At 31.2% G+C, this 16,293-nt stretch overlaps 1 protein-coding gene across 1 annotated transcript; it reads right to left on the reverse strand.

Annotated features, from left to right (window-relative positions):
- Nucleotides 1–15,408, reverse strand: LOC134688512 (monocarboxylate transporter 10-like). The gene is made up of 6 exons (XM_063549287.1): nt 14,496–15,408; nt 12,067–12,674; nt 6,921–7,287; nt 5,851–5,957; nt 1,515–1,599; nt 1–666 (listed from the first exon to the last, which is right to left on the reverse strand). Exons 1-6 carry the CDS (start codon nt 14,752–14,754, stop codon nt 251–253), a joined length of 1,842 nt encoding a protein of 613 aa, XP_063405357.1. The 5' UTR covers nt 14,755–15,408; the 3' UTR covers nt 1–250.
- Nucleotides 15,409–16,293: the final 885 nt, after the last annotated feature.

Raw genomic sequence — 16,293 nt, forward strand, 5'->3', positions numbered from 1 at the left:
TTTTTAGCCAAAGCATGATTCAAATACAATATTAAGTAACAATAGCAGAGATCAGAGACAGAAAATTCATTTCAAATATTGTCGTAATGTAAAAATTGTCAGATAAATGGTCTGATTTACATCAATATGTGATCAAAATACTCAAATATTGCACAATATGATTGTAATGACAAAAACATATATTTGGACAAAAGAATGTCCAACAACAAAAACATATAGGCAGTGACAAAAATGATGAATCAATATTTTTCTATGCTTCTGAAATTCCTACACTTTTTAAGATATCCTTAGATAAATTGTCATCTGTTGTTTCACCTTCTGTTTGAGAAACGTTTGATAATAATTTTTGTTTTTCTTCAGATTCGTCAGTGTTTTCATTTCTGTTCTTTATTTCTGCTTCAATGTTACTTTCAGAGCACTCCTCCACAACTTTTGTGTCTTTTTCTAAGAGCTGCTCAATGTCTTCTGTTTTTTCTTGATTTTCTAGTGTGTAACTTTCTTCCTCTGCGTTTTGATTTTCGTTGTTATCTATTGACAGAGACCTATCAATGTTTCCTGATTGTCCTATAGATTTCTCATCACCCCATAACTGACTGGCATGTACCAGCTCCAGTTCAGTTTCTGCAGGTCCACCACCAGAGGTCTTTTTATATTTATCTATCTGATCTGAATAACAAACATTTCTAGTGTATTACATATAACCATTTTTTAACACATACACAGGATGGCATTTTGAACAAAACATCATCTTTGCATGTTTATTACAAATAGACATGAACTGAACCAGAATAAGCCCTATTTTAAGAACCAATTTTTGTATTTACAAATCGTAGGAACTGGTTTCTTAGCATTTAAATGAATGAAAATAACTTATGGCAACAAATAATGAATAATGACTCAAGAAAATCATAATTATACCGGTAACACATTTGCTTTCTACAAAACTTTGAATTTCTCAAAAACTAAGGATTTCTACTTCAATGATAGATAACCAAAGCTGCAAAACCTTTAGAAATATTGGGTTCTCAGTGCTTTCTAATTCATACTTTTTTTTGTCTTTTCAACTCTTTTACTTCAAACATCACAGATGAGTCTTTTGTAGATGAAACACACATCTATCTATTCATGTAATTTTTTTCTATTATAATCCTGATATCTATGATGAGTCTATCTACTAACATTTTATTTTTAACCATTTGACCATTGCATATATATATTATGATTTGTTTGCATCTGTTTATACCACTTACCAGCTTTTGAATACATTATTTTTTTTGACTGGTCTGTAGAATATTTTTCCTTCTTAGATTTGCATATTCAAAATTTGTTGTAATAACAGCACTCTCCCTATTGAATTAATTTCTGTTTCTTCTTAGCTAACAGAATGGTTTAAGCACTGTCCATTGCTGAAGACTTTAGAAACCTCTAGATGTTTATATATTGGAAACATGTTAATTAATATTGCTGTGTCATTTTAATTTCTTCAAGATTTATTACTAATTAATCTATTATACCTCTGAAGTGTTGACTACTGACATGGTTAATATCTAACAGAGAGATGGATGCAAAAGTCTCTGCCTCTGTAGCTGCTGGGTAGTGCTGAAAACAATTGAAATCAAATAACATTATTCAACAGAGAAAAATATATAAAACCATTTTCACTGATTAATCAATAAACTTATTTTATGGTGTTTTTTTTTCATTTTTGTGGTTGCCATCTCATTGGTGTATATATCCTATATTCATTTAAGTATAAGAAAACATAGTTTTTACAGCATTTCAGTGAATATATGTACTCTGCATATTACAATCTGTTAGAAAATTAAAATAATTATAACTATCTTACATGGTTCATATCAAAGCAGCCAAATGATCATTTAAATAATACCTACATAACTATACAATAAGTTGTTTTCATATAAATGTTTTAACTTAATCTTTTCTGAATTCATGGGGTACATTTTGCCATTAGAATACCAACAGCATGAAGTTTATAAATAATATTTTTTTTGTATCTTTCTATCTATCAAGTACTGTCGATTCAGAAATTATTACAGCATATTCATTATTGCGAAAAATGCAACAAGGTTATAATTGAATAAATTAAAACTTGCATTTTGAAATTTTTTAAATGAATCAAACAGACTTTATCTTCTGACATCAGACTCGGACTTCTCTTGAATTGAATTTTAAATGTACGTATTGTTATGCGTTTACTTTTCTACATTGGTTAGAGGTATAGGGGGGGTTGAGATCTCATAAATATGTTTAACCCCGCCACATTTTTGCGCCTGTCCCAGGAGCCTCTAGCCTTTGTTAGTCTTGTATTATTTGAATTTTAGTTTCTTGTGTACAATTTGGAAATTAGTATGGCGTTCATTATCACTGAACTAGTATATATTTGTTTAGGGACCAGCTGAAGGACACCTCCAGGTGCGGGAATTTCTCGTTACATTGAAGACCTGTTTGTGACCTTCCCCTTTTGTTTTTTCTATGGTCGGGTTGTTGTCTCTTTGATACATTCCCCATTTCCATTCTCAATTTTATTTTTCTGAATTTCGCAAAATTTAAATCACATTTTGGTCTAAAATGACAAAATCGTAATAATAAATGCATGCAATAATTTCTGAATTTACAGTATTTCTTTCAAGATAAGAAATTTTTGCACTTAAGGGCATACGATACAGTTTTGATCCTGTATTAACAAGTTCGTGAAAATTGGCATATAGACTATTTTTTACCTGATTAAATCAAATATGTAATAAAAAATATACCTTCATGTGCTACTTTTTGAGTAAAATGAGGTCGAAATTTTGTATATTTGTTCAAAATTCAGATTTGTGGCCGTAATTTCTTTTTCGAAAGAAAGACATAACTTATTTGTTATAAAAGATAAACACAAATTTTTTTGTTAAATAATTGGTAATTTCTGTATTTTATAAGTATCATAAAATATTATGCATTTTTAAAATCAGAAATAACTCATATTTATCAAATGTTCATGAATTGAGGAAAATACGTAATTTTTTGCTGCATGTTTATCAAATTTAAAAAAAAATCTCTATTTACAGTTTTATAAAATTTGGTTCACATAATCTCCCTGCAAAATGAAACAGATTGCTGTTTTGAAAAATAGGGGTCCATGAACTCGTTTTCAAATTAAATCAGTTTGAATGATAAAAATCAGTCGAAAAATGCATCTTTTCCCGATATGTCACAGTTTGACGTCGCGAAAATAACATTTTACGTTAGCAACGTCATTACCACCCCTGTAACTGTATCGTATGCTCTTAACTGTGTGGTTTGTTTGTTCATAATTTTTTTATCTTCCAAAATTAAATAAAGTAGATGAGAGACAAAGATACAGGAAAAAGTAAAATCACAAAAATACTGAACATAGAGGAAAATCAATTCGGAAAGTCCATAATCACATGGCAAAATCACCACTCACTGCATGCATTCTGTAAACACTCCATTTCAAAAAAACATTCCAGAATTTTTATCACATTTTATTTTACAATGTGGACTCTTAGAGAGATTTTTTGTCATATTAAGGTAAACACATCTTTGGATTTCAATAGAGGAGATAAAATCAAATTCATGCAAGATTACTGATAAAGGAATGGAAAATAAAACCTCTGTAAATTGAATCTTTTAAAACTTTTTATCTTCTATTGCTTCATTGGAATACAGATTCAATTTACAGCTAATTTGGCTCCCCCTTTAGCATTCTGCATTTTGTTCTGTAGCAGCACAGCTTTATGACAAGCTGCTAGAATCAGTGTGAAAATGATTGACTCATCAGATTTGCACAAACACACAATCACAGAAAGCTGGCTCACAGAATGATGACCTATAGTTGTTAATTTCTGTTAATTTCTGTGTCATTTCCTCTCTTGTGGAGAGTTGTCTCATTGGCAATCATACCACATCTTCTTTTTTATATTTAAAAGTCATTTTGGGGCCTTTTATAGCTGACTATGTGGTATGGGCTTTGCTCAATGATGAAGGCCGTAAAGTGATCTATAGTTGTTAATTTGTATCTTTTGGTCTGTTGTGGGGAGTTGTCTCATTGGCAATCATACCACATCTTCTGTTTTATATATGAAAGCCCAATTTAAACATATGAATTAACCATGAAGTAGTCTGAAAAACACGACCTTGTGCAATATAAAAATAAGTGTTATAATTGTTATAATTGGATAGCATTATAAACTGTAACTTATTATACTAGGAATAAATGCATAATTTCTCCTATAAAACAATGATTTTTGCAGCAGCTGTTGTAAGCAGATTATAGCAAAATTTAGGGTGATGGAGATATAAAATATCTTGCAGCATACATGTAACTTGTTCTAGCTTAATGTACCAATCTTTTTTTTAAAGCATTTACTAGTTCTGTGTTGTAAGAGAGTATGCAGAAGTATGGATGACAAAATGTAGAGAAACAAATAGATTCTCAGGATTAATTGAATCAATTCCATCTTTTGACATGTACATAAGCTAGCATTTTTCGTATGCATGTACTTATAAAGACCAGAATTGTAAATGTAAACTTTTGAAGAATTTTTCCTATAGTTCACATAGTGAATGAAGTGTCCAAGAATACACTGTAATACATGTAGTATGAATTAAATGTATTCTGACAGGAACTGTATCCTTCTCCTCCATTGATCAGTATAACCTAAATTTCAAAAAAGTACACCAATGTTTCTTAATATTCAAACTTTTTGTTTCTTAATTTCAGGGTTCAAACCTTTATAGAGCTTAATTTCAGTTATGGTTACTTTGCAAATGATAATCAACCTATAACTACAATGTATATATAAGCCCAAAAAAACTATTTTTATCCCTGCAGTTTACCTAAACCGGACTTGTCACACCTACAAGCTTCTAGTATCATCATCAAGTTTCAGAAATTGTTTTTAATGGAGGAAAGATTGAGATAGAAAGAAAACACAGAATAAATCGGATTCAATTTATGTGTGATAATCAAGCTGTTTACAATTGTGATGAGGAAAATACACAAAATAATTCTCTTGGATGTTATGTTTACCTACCGAATCGTCAACCTGGAAAATAGCTATATATTTAATGTTTGTTTTCAGGAATTTAGTCAATTTCTTATATCAAGGTTATTTAAGGAAAATGTTGTGACTAAATGTTATTAAGAAGCAACTGTCAAGGTTGATAGGGAAAATTTTCCATAATAGATTAATAGGGCTTGATAGGTAATTCTTTGGCCGACCAATTCAAAATCTTGTTTCAAAATCTGGATTCCAAAAGGGGTAAGGTAGACTGAAGCATTTTACAATATCCTTTCCATTTTCTCTGACATCATGTACTTTCATCTTATCAAGTCTTCATTGAATATGTCTTTCATCAATAAAAGTTATTCATTTCAATGTAGATAAAAAAGGTTATTGTTCTGAATTATATTTTCTTCACACAAAATCTTATCTTATTAATATATATTAAATCAAACAAATGTCACTGGCCATAAAATTATTCAAAAGTATTTCTTTAAATATAGTTTTAGTTATTTTTGAAAATAAGTTTGGAAGTTTGTGCAGCTGTACATGTACAATCACAAGTAAACTTTCTGCAAACATGAAGTTATGTGCAGAATTCAGCCATTAACCCATCAACATTAACAAATATGTATAAATAATTCATGATGCATTGATTACAGTTTAAAAGTACTTCATAACTCTAATTGGGAAATTTTTCCAAAAATCTTGTTTAATTTTTTCTTTTATCCTTCTTAATTGGCCATATGAAAACCCTGCTTTGAATGTACAATAGTTAGCACAAATATATAAATATATAATTAAAGGTAAATTGACTTACCTGCTTGACCTTAGGAATAAGGAACATCAATATAGCACCAAGTATAGGAGGGGCACCTGCTGCATGGAACGCAACTTTATAACTACCCATACTGTCATATAGAGCACCTGCCAAATATTGTAATGTAAAGTTGATATTGCACCGGGTATTGGAGGTGATTTTAGGCAGACATTTTCAACTTATAATTATAGTATCTCCTTAATATAGTTGACCTTTTATCTAAAGTATCTAAGAAACAGACCTTGAAACCTGTGTGCTTGTTTATTCTAAATTTACTAGAAGTATAGGGGAAGATTGAGATTTCACAAAACTTGTTTACCCACTGCATTTTATCCCCTGTCCCAAGTAAGGAGCCTCTGGCCTTATTTAGTCTTGTATGTTTAGTAATTTTAGTTCTTTATATGTTTCAGAGTTTTCCCTGAACTAGTTTAGATGTTTGTTTACAGGCCAGCTGAAGCTTGCCTCTAGGTGCGTGAATTTACTTCAGTGTGTTGAAGACCCATTGGTGGCCTTCCGTGGTTTCCTGCTCTTAGGTTAGGTTGTAGTCTCTTTGACACATTCCCAATTACCATTCTCAATTTTACATTAAATTCTGAAACTATTTTGACCAACAAACCATGAAAATGAACTCTGTCATACAGACATGTAAGTCTTAAATAATTTTATATACCTTATAGTGAGTGCTGATCCAGAAATTTTCATTAGGTAGTATGTACAGGCCAAACATTGATATCAAATATTATAACAAAATTTGCCAAATAGAGCTGATTATTAGACTTTCTGTAAGATTTTTAATTGTTATCTGGTTATAGAATTTAAATAAACTATTTTGGGAAAAGCTTTCCATTTCCTAATAGTCATTAGCTAATATCATTATTGGTCTGTTGGTTGATGTAAATTTTACATTGAGGTCCTGAAAAAGGAAATCATGAACTTACCGACATTAAACCAATTGATGTCTGCTCTTTTATAGTTGGGTTGTTGTCTCTTTGAATATATTCCCCATTAATCCATTCTTAATTTTATATAACTTGTTTTGGTCTAACACCATAAACTCTACTCTTAATTACCTGCTACTGGAGGTCCAATCGTAAAAGGTATAGCAAATATTCCCAGCAGAAATCCTATAGCTTGTGATGCTTGATACTGTCCAACAATATCAAAGGCTATCGGACCAATCAAACATACAAATACTCCATCACTCAAGCCTAGGACCAGACTGATAGCTATTAGACCACCAAAGCTGGAGGAGAAAGGGATACATGCTGTAGTCACACCCATCACCAAGAACGCTACCTGCTGCATTGTAACACGATTTACAAACTTCAAGTCTGCTACCTTGCCAAATACAAGGCGACCAATGGCTGATGTTATCTGAGTACATGTGATCAAGAAGGCTCCATTTTCACCTGGAAATACATCTTTGGTATGTTTAACCTGCAATGAAAATAACACATTGTTATGTTAAGCCCATATTTCTAAAAATAAACAACCTGAAGGCTAGGCCTGCCTGCTTGTGTTGAAGGACATTGGTGGTCTTGAGCTGTTTTCTGCCCTTCGGTTGGGTTATTGTCTCTTTAACACATGCATTCCCATATCCATTCTCCATGTTCTCAATGTCAAGATGTACTGTGAGTTAATGTTCACTAATGATAATACCACCCCTATACACATTAAGTGTTGGATGTAGGCATGGTTTAGAATCCTGACATGCAGCTTGATACAATATATATGGCAAAGAAGATGATAGTATTTTGCATATAAATAGTTGATGAGCAATGGATATGAAAACCTATCATACAATATAGCATGCTCACAAAAAAGCTCGATTTAATTTGTTGTTAAGGTGGTACCCAACACTTTCACTAAAATCAATTTGGCTTGTTTAATTTTCATAAAGTTTTATCAAAGTATTTACTTTGATACTTTAACAAAAAAATAAAAGTTTAAAAATTTTGAACCAACCGTTTTGTAAGAAAAATTACACTTGTTATATAGCAATTTGACAAACACCAATTTTGATTATTGAGAAGCTTAATATTCCTTTTAAAACACAATGTAATTAAAACATTTAGCTGACTTTACAGAGTTATCTCCCTATAGTGTTAGGTATTTTTTTCATGGTTTTGGTTTAGACAGATTTTCACTTGACAAGGATATCATTTTTTTTCTATTACAAAAGAAAAAAGCATTTTTACCCAATTGATTAGCTTCTCAAATTTCATTATCAAAATATGTTGGATAGTGAATGCCATTTTAGAACTTGATATGTTAATGTATGATGGTATTACTTAGATAAAAAGTAACCGTCTGGCATTACATGATTATGTGATCGTTCAAGGCCATTGGCATACATAAACGTACATGTATGTATTATGGTTAGATAGAATTTCAGTAATTAATTTTTAATTCTAAATCATCTTTCTCATAAAAGTGATTATTTCACAATGCTTATAGTGCTGAAATCCTACTATAACAGGTCTTTCTTTATTATTTACATTTGAACTTTTCTAAAAATGGTTCAAAAGTAAGCCATTTACAATTTACACCAGATAATATATCTCTTATAAACATGATAAAATTTTGGGTCATCAATATAGACAAAGGTAGAATATTTTTTATCTAATCTGGAAATTTAAAGTCTCTATTCATTATAATGGTCAGTGAACTTTTAAGAGAGTAATACATTTGTTAAACAGCTAATATTAACATCTAAATGTAGGTTACTAGTGTGGAAGGTACGCCAGGTAGTGCAATAATGTCATGTACGATAAGTGGTCCACATGTACAACATGATGATTCAGTATGGTCTTTAAAATATGATAAATACATGTATGTCAGTGTTACCAAAATATATTAAATCCTTCTTGTGAAATATATATGGCACATGTCATAACTAAGTGCATGTACATCATGTACATCTTGGGTCTGTACTTCAAAATCCTTTAGTGTTACTTTTAAAATAAAATTCATCTCCTTGAAATTTCTTTCTGCTCTTAAGACAAAATGTAAGAGTTTATCATTCTTTAAGTGTATAACAAAAAAAAATGCATGATTTCAGATTTTAAATAAATGTTTATGTATAAGTTTTTTCTCATATCTAGGTTTATATATAGATTTGACTGTTGGTTTTCTTGTTTGGAAAAGTTTTACACTACCGGTAGTCATTTTTGGGGTCCTTTACAGCTTGTTGTTCAGTGTGAGCCACAGCACCATGCTGAAGGCCTTACTTGGACCTATAATGGTTTACTTTAACAAATTGTGATAGAATGGAGAGTTGTCTCGTTGGCACTCATACCGTATTTTCTTAAATCATGTAAATAGATCTATCTATTAAACAATTGATTATAATAGTCATGATACTGGTACAAATGATTTTTATAGTTTGTTCTGATGTTGTTATGTTTCACCACTGTCCCAGGTTCGGGGGAGGGTTGGGATCCCGCTAACATGTATATATACACAAGAAACTAAAATTTAAATAATACAAGACTAACAAAAGCCAGAGGCTCCTGACTTGGGACAGGCGCAAAAATGCGGCAGGGTTAAACATGTTTGTGAGATGTTTAACCCCGCCGCATTTTTGCGCCTGTCCCAAGTCAGGAGCCTCTGGTCTTTGTTAGTCTTGTATTATTTAAATTTTAGTTTCTTGTGTACAATTTGGATATTAGTATGGCGTTCATTATCACTGAACTAGTATATAGATATAGGAAGATGTGGTGTGAGTGCCAATGAGACAACTCTCCATCCAAATAACAATTTAAAAATCAAACCATTATAGGTTAAAGTACGGCCTTCAACACGGAGCTTTGGCTCACACCGAACAACAAGCTATAAAGTAGCCCCAAAATTACTAGTGTAAAACCATTCAAACGGGAAAACCAACGGTCTAATCTATATAAACAAAACGAGAAACGAGAAACATGTATATATTACATAAACAAACGACAACTACTGTACATCAGATTCCTGACTTAGGACAGGTGCAAACATTTGCAGCGGGATTAAACGTTTTAATGGATCCAAACCTTCTCCCTTTTTCTGAAACAATAGCATAACATCACAACATAGAAAAACATACGATAAAATATCAATTGGCAGACTTAACTCAATCAAAAAACGTATGATTACACAATGAACGAATAAATTTGATCTGCGATATCTGAATACAAATGCACAGTTAATTAAATATTAGAGACAAACATTCATGACCAAAAAGCTAACAAACAAATTCAAACACACTGAGAAATATTTAACCAATCAATGTTCACTTTAGAAAAAAAATGTTTTTTTATAATCTTGAAGTTTATACAAATGTTGTAAGAATAAGTGAAAAATTGAAGATATTACAATTAATCAAAGCTGGTGTATAGACAAGATCCATAAAAATAAAAAATAACAAAAAAGCATTATAAACAGTATCAACAGGTCGAATTAACAAGAAAATACGATTTGAGAGTACTCGCAGTTACTGACAGCTAGTTAAAAGCCAAAACCAATTAATAGTAAAAAATCATGCATCAGAGACTAAAATCAACTAAAACACATCACAGGGATTAAGTATTTTAACGTCATTAATAGTCAAAGAAGACATGACTAATGCAATGCCAAAAATAAATGTATCGACAGGTAGTAGTATAGTGAAGAGCGACTTCTATAGAAATAATAGTAAACGTGTCTGTGTCTCTATACATCTCGCCTCAAAAGATAATGAAATTTAGTTATGTTTTAATTTGCTAATGACAAAATCAATATTAGTGCCAATGTGAACGATGTTCAGAGATCTAATTACAATATTGGTACGATAACCCTTACTTATAAGTTTGTTTAAAGGTTCGATAAGTTTACAAGGATCACATAGTGATTTCCTCGCTTTAAGTACAATATATTACCAAAAAATTTAGGATGTGAAATATCATTTTTAATAAGCTTTCTACAGGTATAGCCAAATTTACTAATCAAATCTTTGTATCTATGAAAGAATTTAGTAAAAGTTTTAAGTAATTTATGGTATCGAAATCCCTGACACAACAATTTACCAGTGATGCATTGATTACGTTTGTTAAAATCTATGACATCAGAACAAACACGGGCAAACCGAACGAGTTGCGATATATAAACACTGTATGATGGAGCCAAAGGCACATCGCCGTCTAAAAAAGGAAAGTTAACAATAGGAAATGAAAAATCGTCTCTTTTGTCGTAAATTTTAGTGTGAAGTTTCCCGTTTGAAATTGAAATGTCTAAATCTAGAAAAGGACAACTGCTGCTGTTTATGTAACAATGATGGGTCTTTACTGAGTTTAGTCATAAACTGAGATTCATAGCAATATAGAAATAAATCTGCTATTAAAGGGGCACAGTTGGTGCCCATAGGAATACCTACTACCTGACGATACACTTTATCGCCGAAACGTACATAAATGTTATCAAGCAGAAAGTTTAAAGCTTCAATCATATCCTCACATTTCCAGTAAGTGTATCTAGCATACTTTCCTTTTTCGTTACAGTAAAAGGACTTAAACGAGTTACAGCAAATAAAATTACAATGAGATTTTTCGAAAGACCATTTTATCAAATACAAAAACTTTTTCTTTATAAAATTGTGTGGAAGTGTAGTGTACAGAGTAGAAAAATCATAACTGTCAACAGAATTGTAAGGACCATTGAAAGCATGTATTTTATCTAAAACCTCTAAAGAATTTTTAACACTCCAAAAATAATTAATACCATTATTTTCATAAGCTTTATATTTGTTTAGGGGCCAGCTGAAGGACGCCTCCGGGTGCGGGAATTTCTCGCTACATTGAAGACCTGTTGGTGACCTTCTGCTGTTGTTTTTTTATTTGGTTGGGTTGTTGTCTCTTTGACACATTCCCCATTTCCATTCTCAATTTTATAATCTGCCACATTCTGTATGTATGTGTCTGTTCCAAGTCAGGAGATGGCATTCAGGGGTTGTTGTTTGTTGATGTGTTACATATTTTTTTTCTTCATATTTTGTGCATAAATTAGGGGAGTAGTTTTCTCGTTTGAATTGTTTTACATTGTCATCTTGGCCTTTTAAAGCTGAATAGTGGTATGGGCTTTGCTCATTGTTGAAGGCCATACCATGAACTCTAGTTGTTAATTTCTGTGTCATTTTGGTCTATTGTGGAGAGTTCTTTCATTGGCAATTTTACCACATCTTCTTTTTTATATTTACATTATACTTACCAAGTGAACGAATGGGACAAAGTAACCAAACAGAGATAATCCTAGCGATACTGCCCAAATCACATAAGCCTTGTTCTTAAATATCTTTGTGTTCAGAAATGTTTTCGCAAAGGCACAACAATCATTGACATGTTCAACTACACTCTCTTTAGAAAGTGTCAGAGCAGCCAGGTTAGACTGTTTTGGTATCAATGGCTTCCACGTCAATGTACAGAATACCAGAATCAAATACATACCAGCTAACACAATGAAGGTATATTTTACTTGTATGCCTTTTAGTAAATATGGCAGCGCAATTGATAAAATAATGGAGAACAATGAGCTTCCAAACGCTACAATCCCATTAACGAGTCCCATGTGCTTGTCAAAATAATGACCAAGGATTGTTAGTGATGGTGAATAAATTAGTCCTGCTCCTATCCCTAGGAATACACCAAATGTTAAATAAAGTAATTCTAATTCTGTAACAAACGCACTTGATATCAATCCAACAAGGCCAAATAAAGTTCCCACAAATGCAGTTGGCCTGATTCCGACTCGGTCACTGAGAATACTGGATACAATACTCATAAGGAAGGTGAGACCAGTCGATACAGAACCAACAAATGCTGCAAACAAAAGGAACAACAATTAGCAAATTACATTAATATCTCATTCTTTACAATTTATAAACATCTTCATGACTCACATGAGTTACATATTTAAAATGCAAATAATACTGGTACTAATGCAGCATGTTCACAATATGAACATGTATACAGGAAAATTTACTATGTATGCAGTTTTTTATGATTCTATTATATATGGCTTTTCTTAGTAAAATTTCCTGGACATCCTAATTGGTTTTCTCTCTCAACTTAAAAGTCTTACGATTTGTATGAAGAAGCAACGAATATGCTACTAGTTCTTACTTGTATCTGGGTTTTTTAAATTTTAACTAACAATTTCATTTACATAATATGCTAATAATTATCAAAGAATATTTGTACAAGTCAATGTTGTTTCAAATATCTGGTGAAAACACTGTCATGAGTAAACTACTTTTTAATTCGTTAATTTTTTGTATTTTATTGTTTTATATATTATTTTCATTCATTTGCTTTTCTTTTCTTTTTTTCTTTCAGGAAAACAATCATGTATATAAATAATATGTAAAGTAGTATTCACTTCTATGTTTCAACCTCAATAATACATGATTAAATGATAATAATTCATTCATATTGATTTAATGCTGCATCAGCACAAATGGCCTATGTCCATGTGAGAGAATAGTTATACCCAAATAGTATAATTCAAGTGAGCTAATTGACCAATCACACTTGTTGAATATTATAGTAACCTACAAATCCAAATACCAGTATCTATTTCAAATGACCAGATATCTAATCATTTAAATAAACATATGATAGTTAAATATGTTTACTATCAAAATTGAAATCTAATTTTGACACTATGTATATAGATTATATAGCTTCTTCAGGTTTATTTATATATGTAAATACATATGACATTAAATGACTTAACAGATGGACAAATGATTATACACTATCAGATAATACTGGTTGGTAAAATTTAACCTTATATGGTCATATCTTTATGGATATGTGTTAAGTGGAAATTTTTGGTGACCTCACTTCACTTTAAATATCAATTATACTTTTAAATGACTTTTTCACTGTAAATGAGAAATGGTCTCAACTATGTGTCTCCATACCAGTCTGAACCAAAATCTTTTATAATTTCTACTAGTCCAAAGACAAATATTCCTACATTTTTCTTATATTTGTCCAAAACAGGGTTTTGCAAAAACTTTTTATTTAGCGATCTATTTATTTGTCTAGGGCATTGGACTAATGCATGGTTAACAGTGCAGACTGACATACAGAACTTTAAACATTGCAAAAATGAACATATAAAACACGATAACTGAAATCAATACTTAATTCCTGATAGCTACACTAATTTGACCAATATGATTCAAGATAATAGTATTCTTCAGCATCAGACCACAACATACATCAGACATAAATTTAGAACAATGAAGGTTTTATTGACCTTGACTGGATATACAGCACTTGCACAGTTGACTCAGCAATAAATTTGTTCCAATTATTTAAGCAAACTGTCCCAAGTCAGGAGCCAGTGGTTGTCGTTTGTTTATGTGTTACATTTTTGTTTTTCGTTAATTTTTTTACATAAATAAGGCCATTTGTTTTCTCATTTGAAATGTTTTACATCGTCTTATTAGGGCCTTTCATAGCTGACTATACGGTATGGGCTTTGCTCATTGTTGAAGGTGGTACAGTGACCTATAGTTGTTAATGTCTGTGTCATTTTGGTCTTTGTGGATAGTTGTCTCATTGGCAATCATACCACATCTTCTTTTTTATATGACACAGTTACAAGTTTTCCTTTTTGTTCCTACTTACAAGCTTTTAATGATATCTCTGAATCTCCAGCAGCATACTCATCCAGGAGGAAAGTATACAATATACCAAACGTATTCATAATACTAAACACTGTTCCGTTACACAACATGGATGTAAAACACACCACCCATCCCCATCCACCATCAGGGGGAGTGAACTCCTTACTGACTGTCCTCGTCAGACCATTCTCAGCATCACTTTTGAGAGCCTGCTTCTGTTCCACATCAGAACTAAAAGATAGTTTACTCCTCCTTTCCATGGTCAACTGTGTCTATAAAATCAAAACTTTATAGGAGTAAATCTGCATGTACTAAGACATTCCTTATATGTACATTCAACATTGGTTATAAGTGTTAAATATCTGCATATACTCAGACAGACATCATTCTATTTATATGCAGATCAAACAAATCACATTACAGTGTTATCTTTTAGTTGATAAACTCTTATGAATAAATATATAAACTACCTATCTTATATGTGCCTTTTACCTGATGACTTTTGTGGTGCAAAATTATAAAATTTATTAAGAGCAAATAAGTAGTAAATGAACTACATTTTTATACTTTTAAAATCAGTTTAATGTTGTCTGCCTTTCAATAGGTCTTACAATGGAAAACTACTCAACTTTTTCTAATTGTCAAAGATCAATCTTATCAATGGGCTGCAATATTATGAACTTAAATTCTTATAGGAAGAGAACCCTGGTAAATAGTACTTACAGCTTTCTGTATAACATTGAAGTCATATATATGCTCTTCTGATTGGTAGATAATGTTTGTAATAAATATTTTTTGACAGATGGATCAAAACTAGAGTTGAAAAATAAAAAATAAATGCTGAATGTACTAAATTTTTTTACTATAGGGTTAAAAAGCAATGGGGGTCAGTATAGGAATTCAGTGTGAATCTACATTGTTTGTAAACAAGGCCATGTGAATGCCCACAAATGCAGCATGACCATATTTTTTTATTGTTGCAAAAGATAGGGCTATATTTGTACTTTCATGAGTTTCCAATTTCAAAAGGTAAATCAGGTATAAATTTAATTCCATACATAGATTAGCATTAAAGCCAATTGGAGATTTTTTACTGAATTTACCCCTTTAAAAAGTTCTCACAGTTATGGTTTGTAAGTTTCAACATCTTACAAGTGTATATATATAATGTTCCCAGGGAGAAGAAACAATAATGAAATAAATCATTAATTGGTAATATACATGTATAAAATAATATTTGTCCTTGTTCCAAGCACTCTTAACCATACACTAATGTCAGTAGAATTCTATAGGGTGCATGTTTGATTATCATAAATTAATAACACTGCAAAAAACAGTTAGTCTATTTACAGTATAATTATGATAGACATAAACTTGAAGAGGAACATAACCATTGATAACAAAGTGTCTATAAAATCACACATATATATAATACCACTTCAATGTTGTCCCCTTTTTTGTCTGAAGATGATTTTTCTTTATCTGAATATCATGCATGAAAAACAAATATATATAAGGACAAGCAAATGCAAAAATTTCACAAATTTATCCATTAACAATTAGACAAGATATAGGGCAATCTATAAAACAAACACCATGTTAAACCAAAATTATATGTCCCATGGACAGATGATAGCCCCTCTTTTTATAAAGGGTCATATATCAAGAATAATAAAAGTTACTGCTCCAATTAATATTCAAACCAGATCCGTGCTTTCTGGTAATGACAGTTGTGTATGAGATTTTTAACATTTGGTTGAGGCAAATTAAAGTTAGAGAACTGAAATGAAAAATTCATC

This window comes from Mytilus trossulus, chromosome 10 (genome assembly GCF_036588685.1).
Source record: "Mytilus trossulus isolate FHL-02 chromosome 10, PNRI_Mtr1.1.1.hap1, whole genome shotgun sequence".
Lineage (NCBI taxonomy): Eukaryota > Metazoa > Mollusca > Bivalvia > Mytilida > Mytilidae > Mytilus > Mytilus trossulus.

Coding starts and splice junctions, on each gene's coding strand:
- LOC134688512 (XM_063549287.1), bottom strand. CDS start 14,754: ATGGAAAGGAGGAGTAAACTATCTTTTAGTTCTGATGTGGAACAGAAG. Junction 12,675..14,495: donor AGAGATATCATTAAAAGCTT/GTAAGTAGGAAC, acceptor TTTTGTTTGCAG/CATTTGTTGGTTCTGTATCG. Junction 1,600..5,850: donor TTATTCCTAAGGTCAAGCAG/GTAAGTCAATTT, acceptor AATTGTTTTCAG/CACTACCCAGCAGCTACAGA.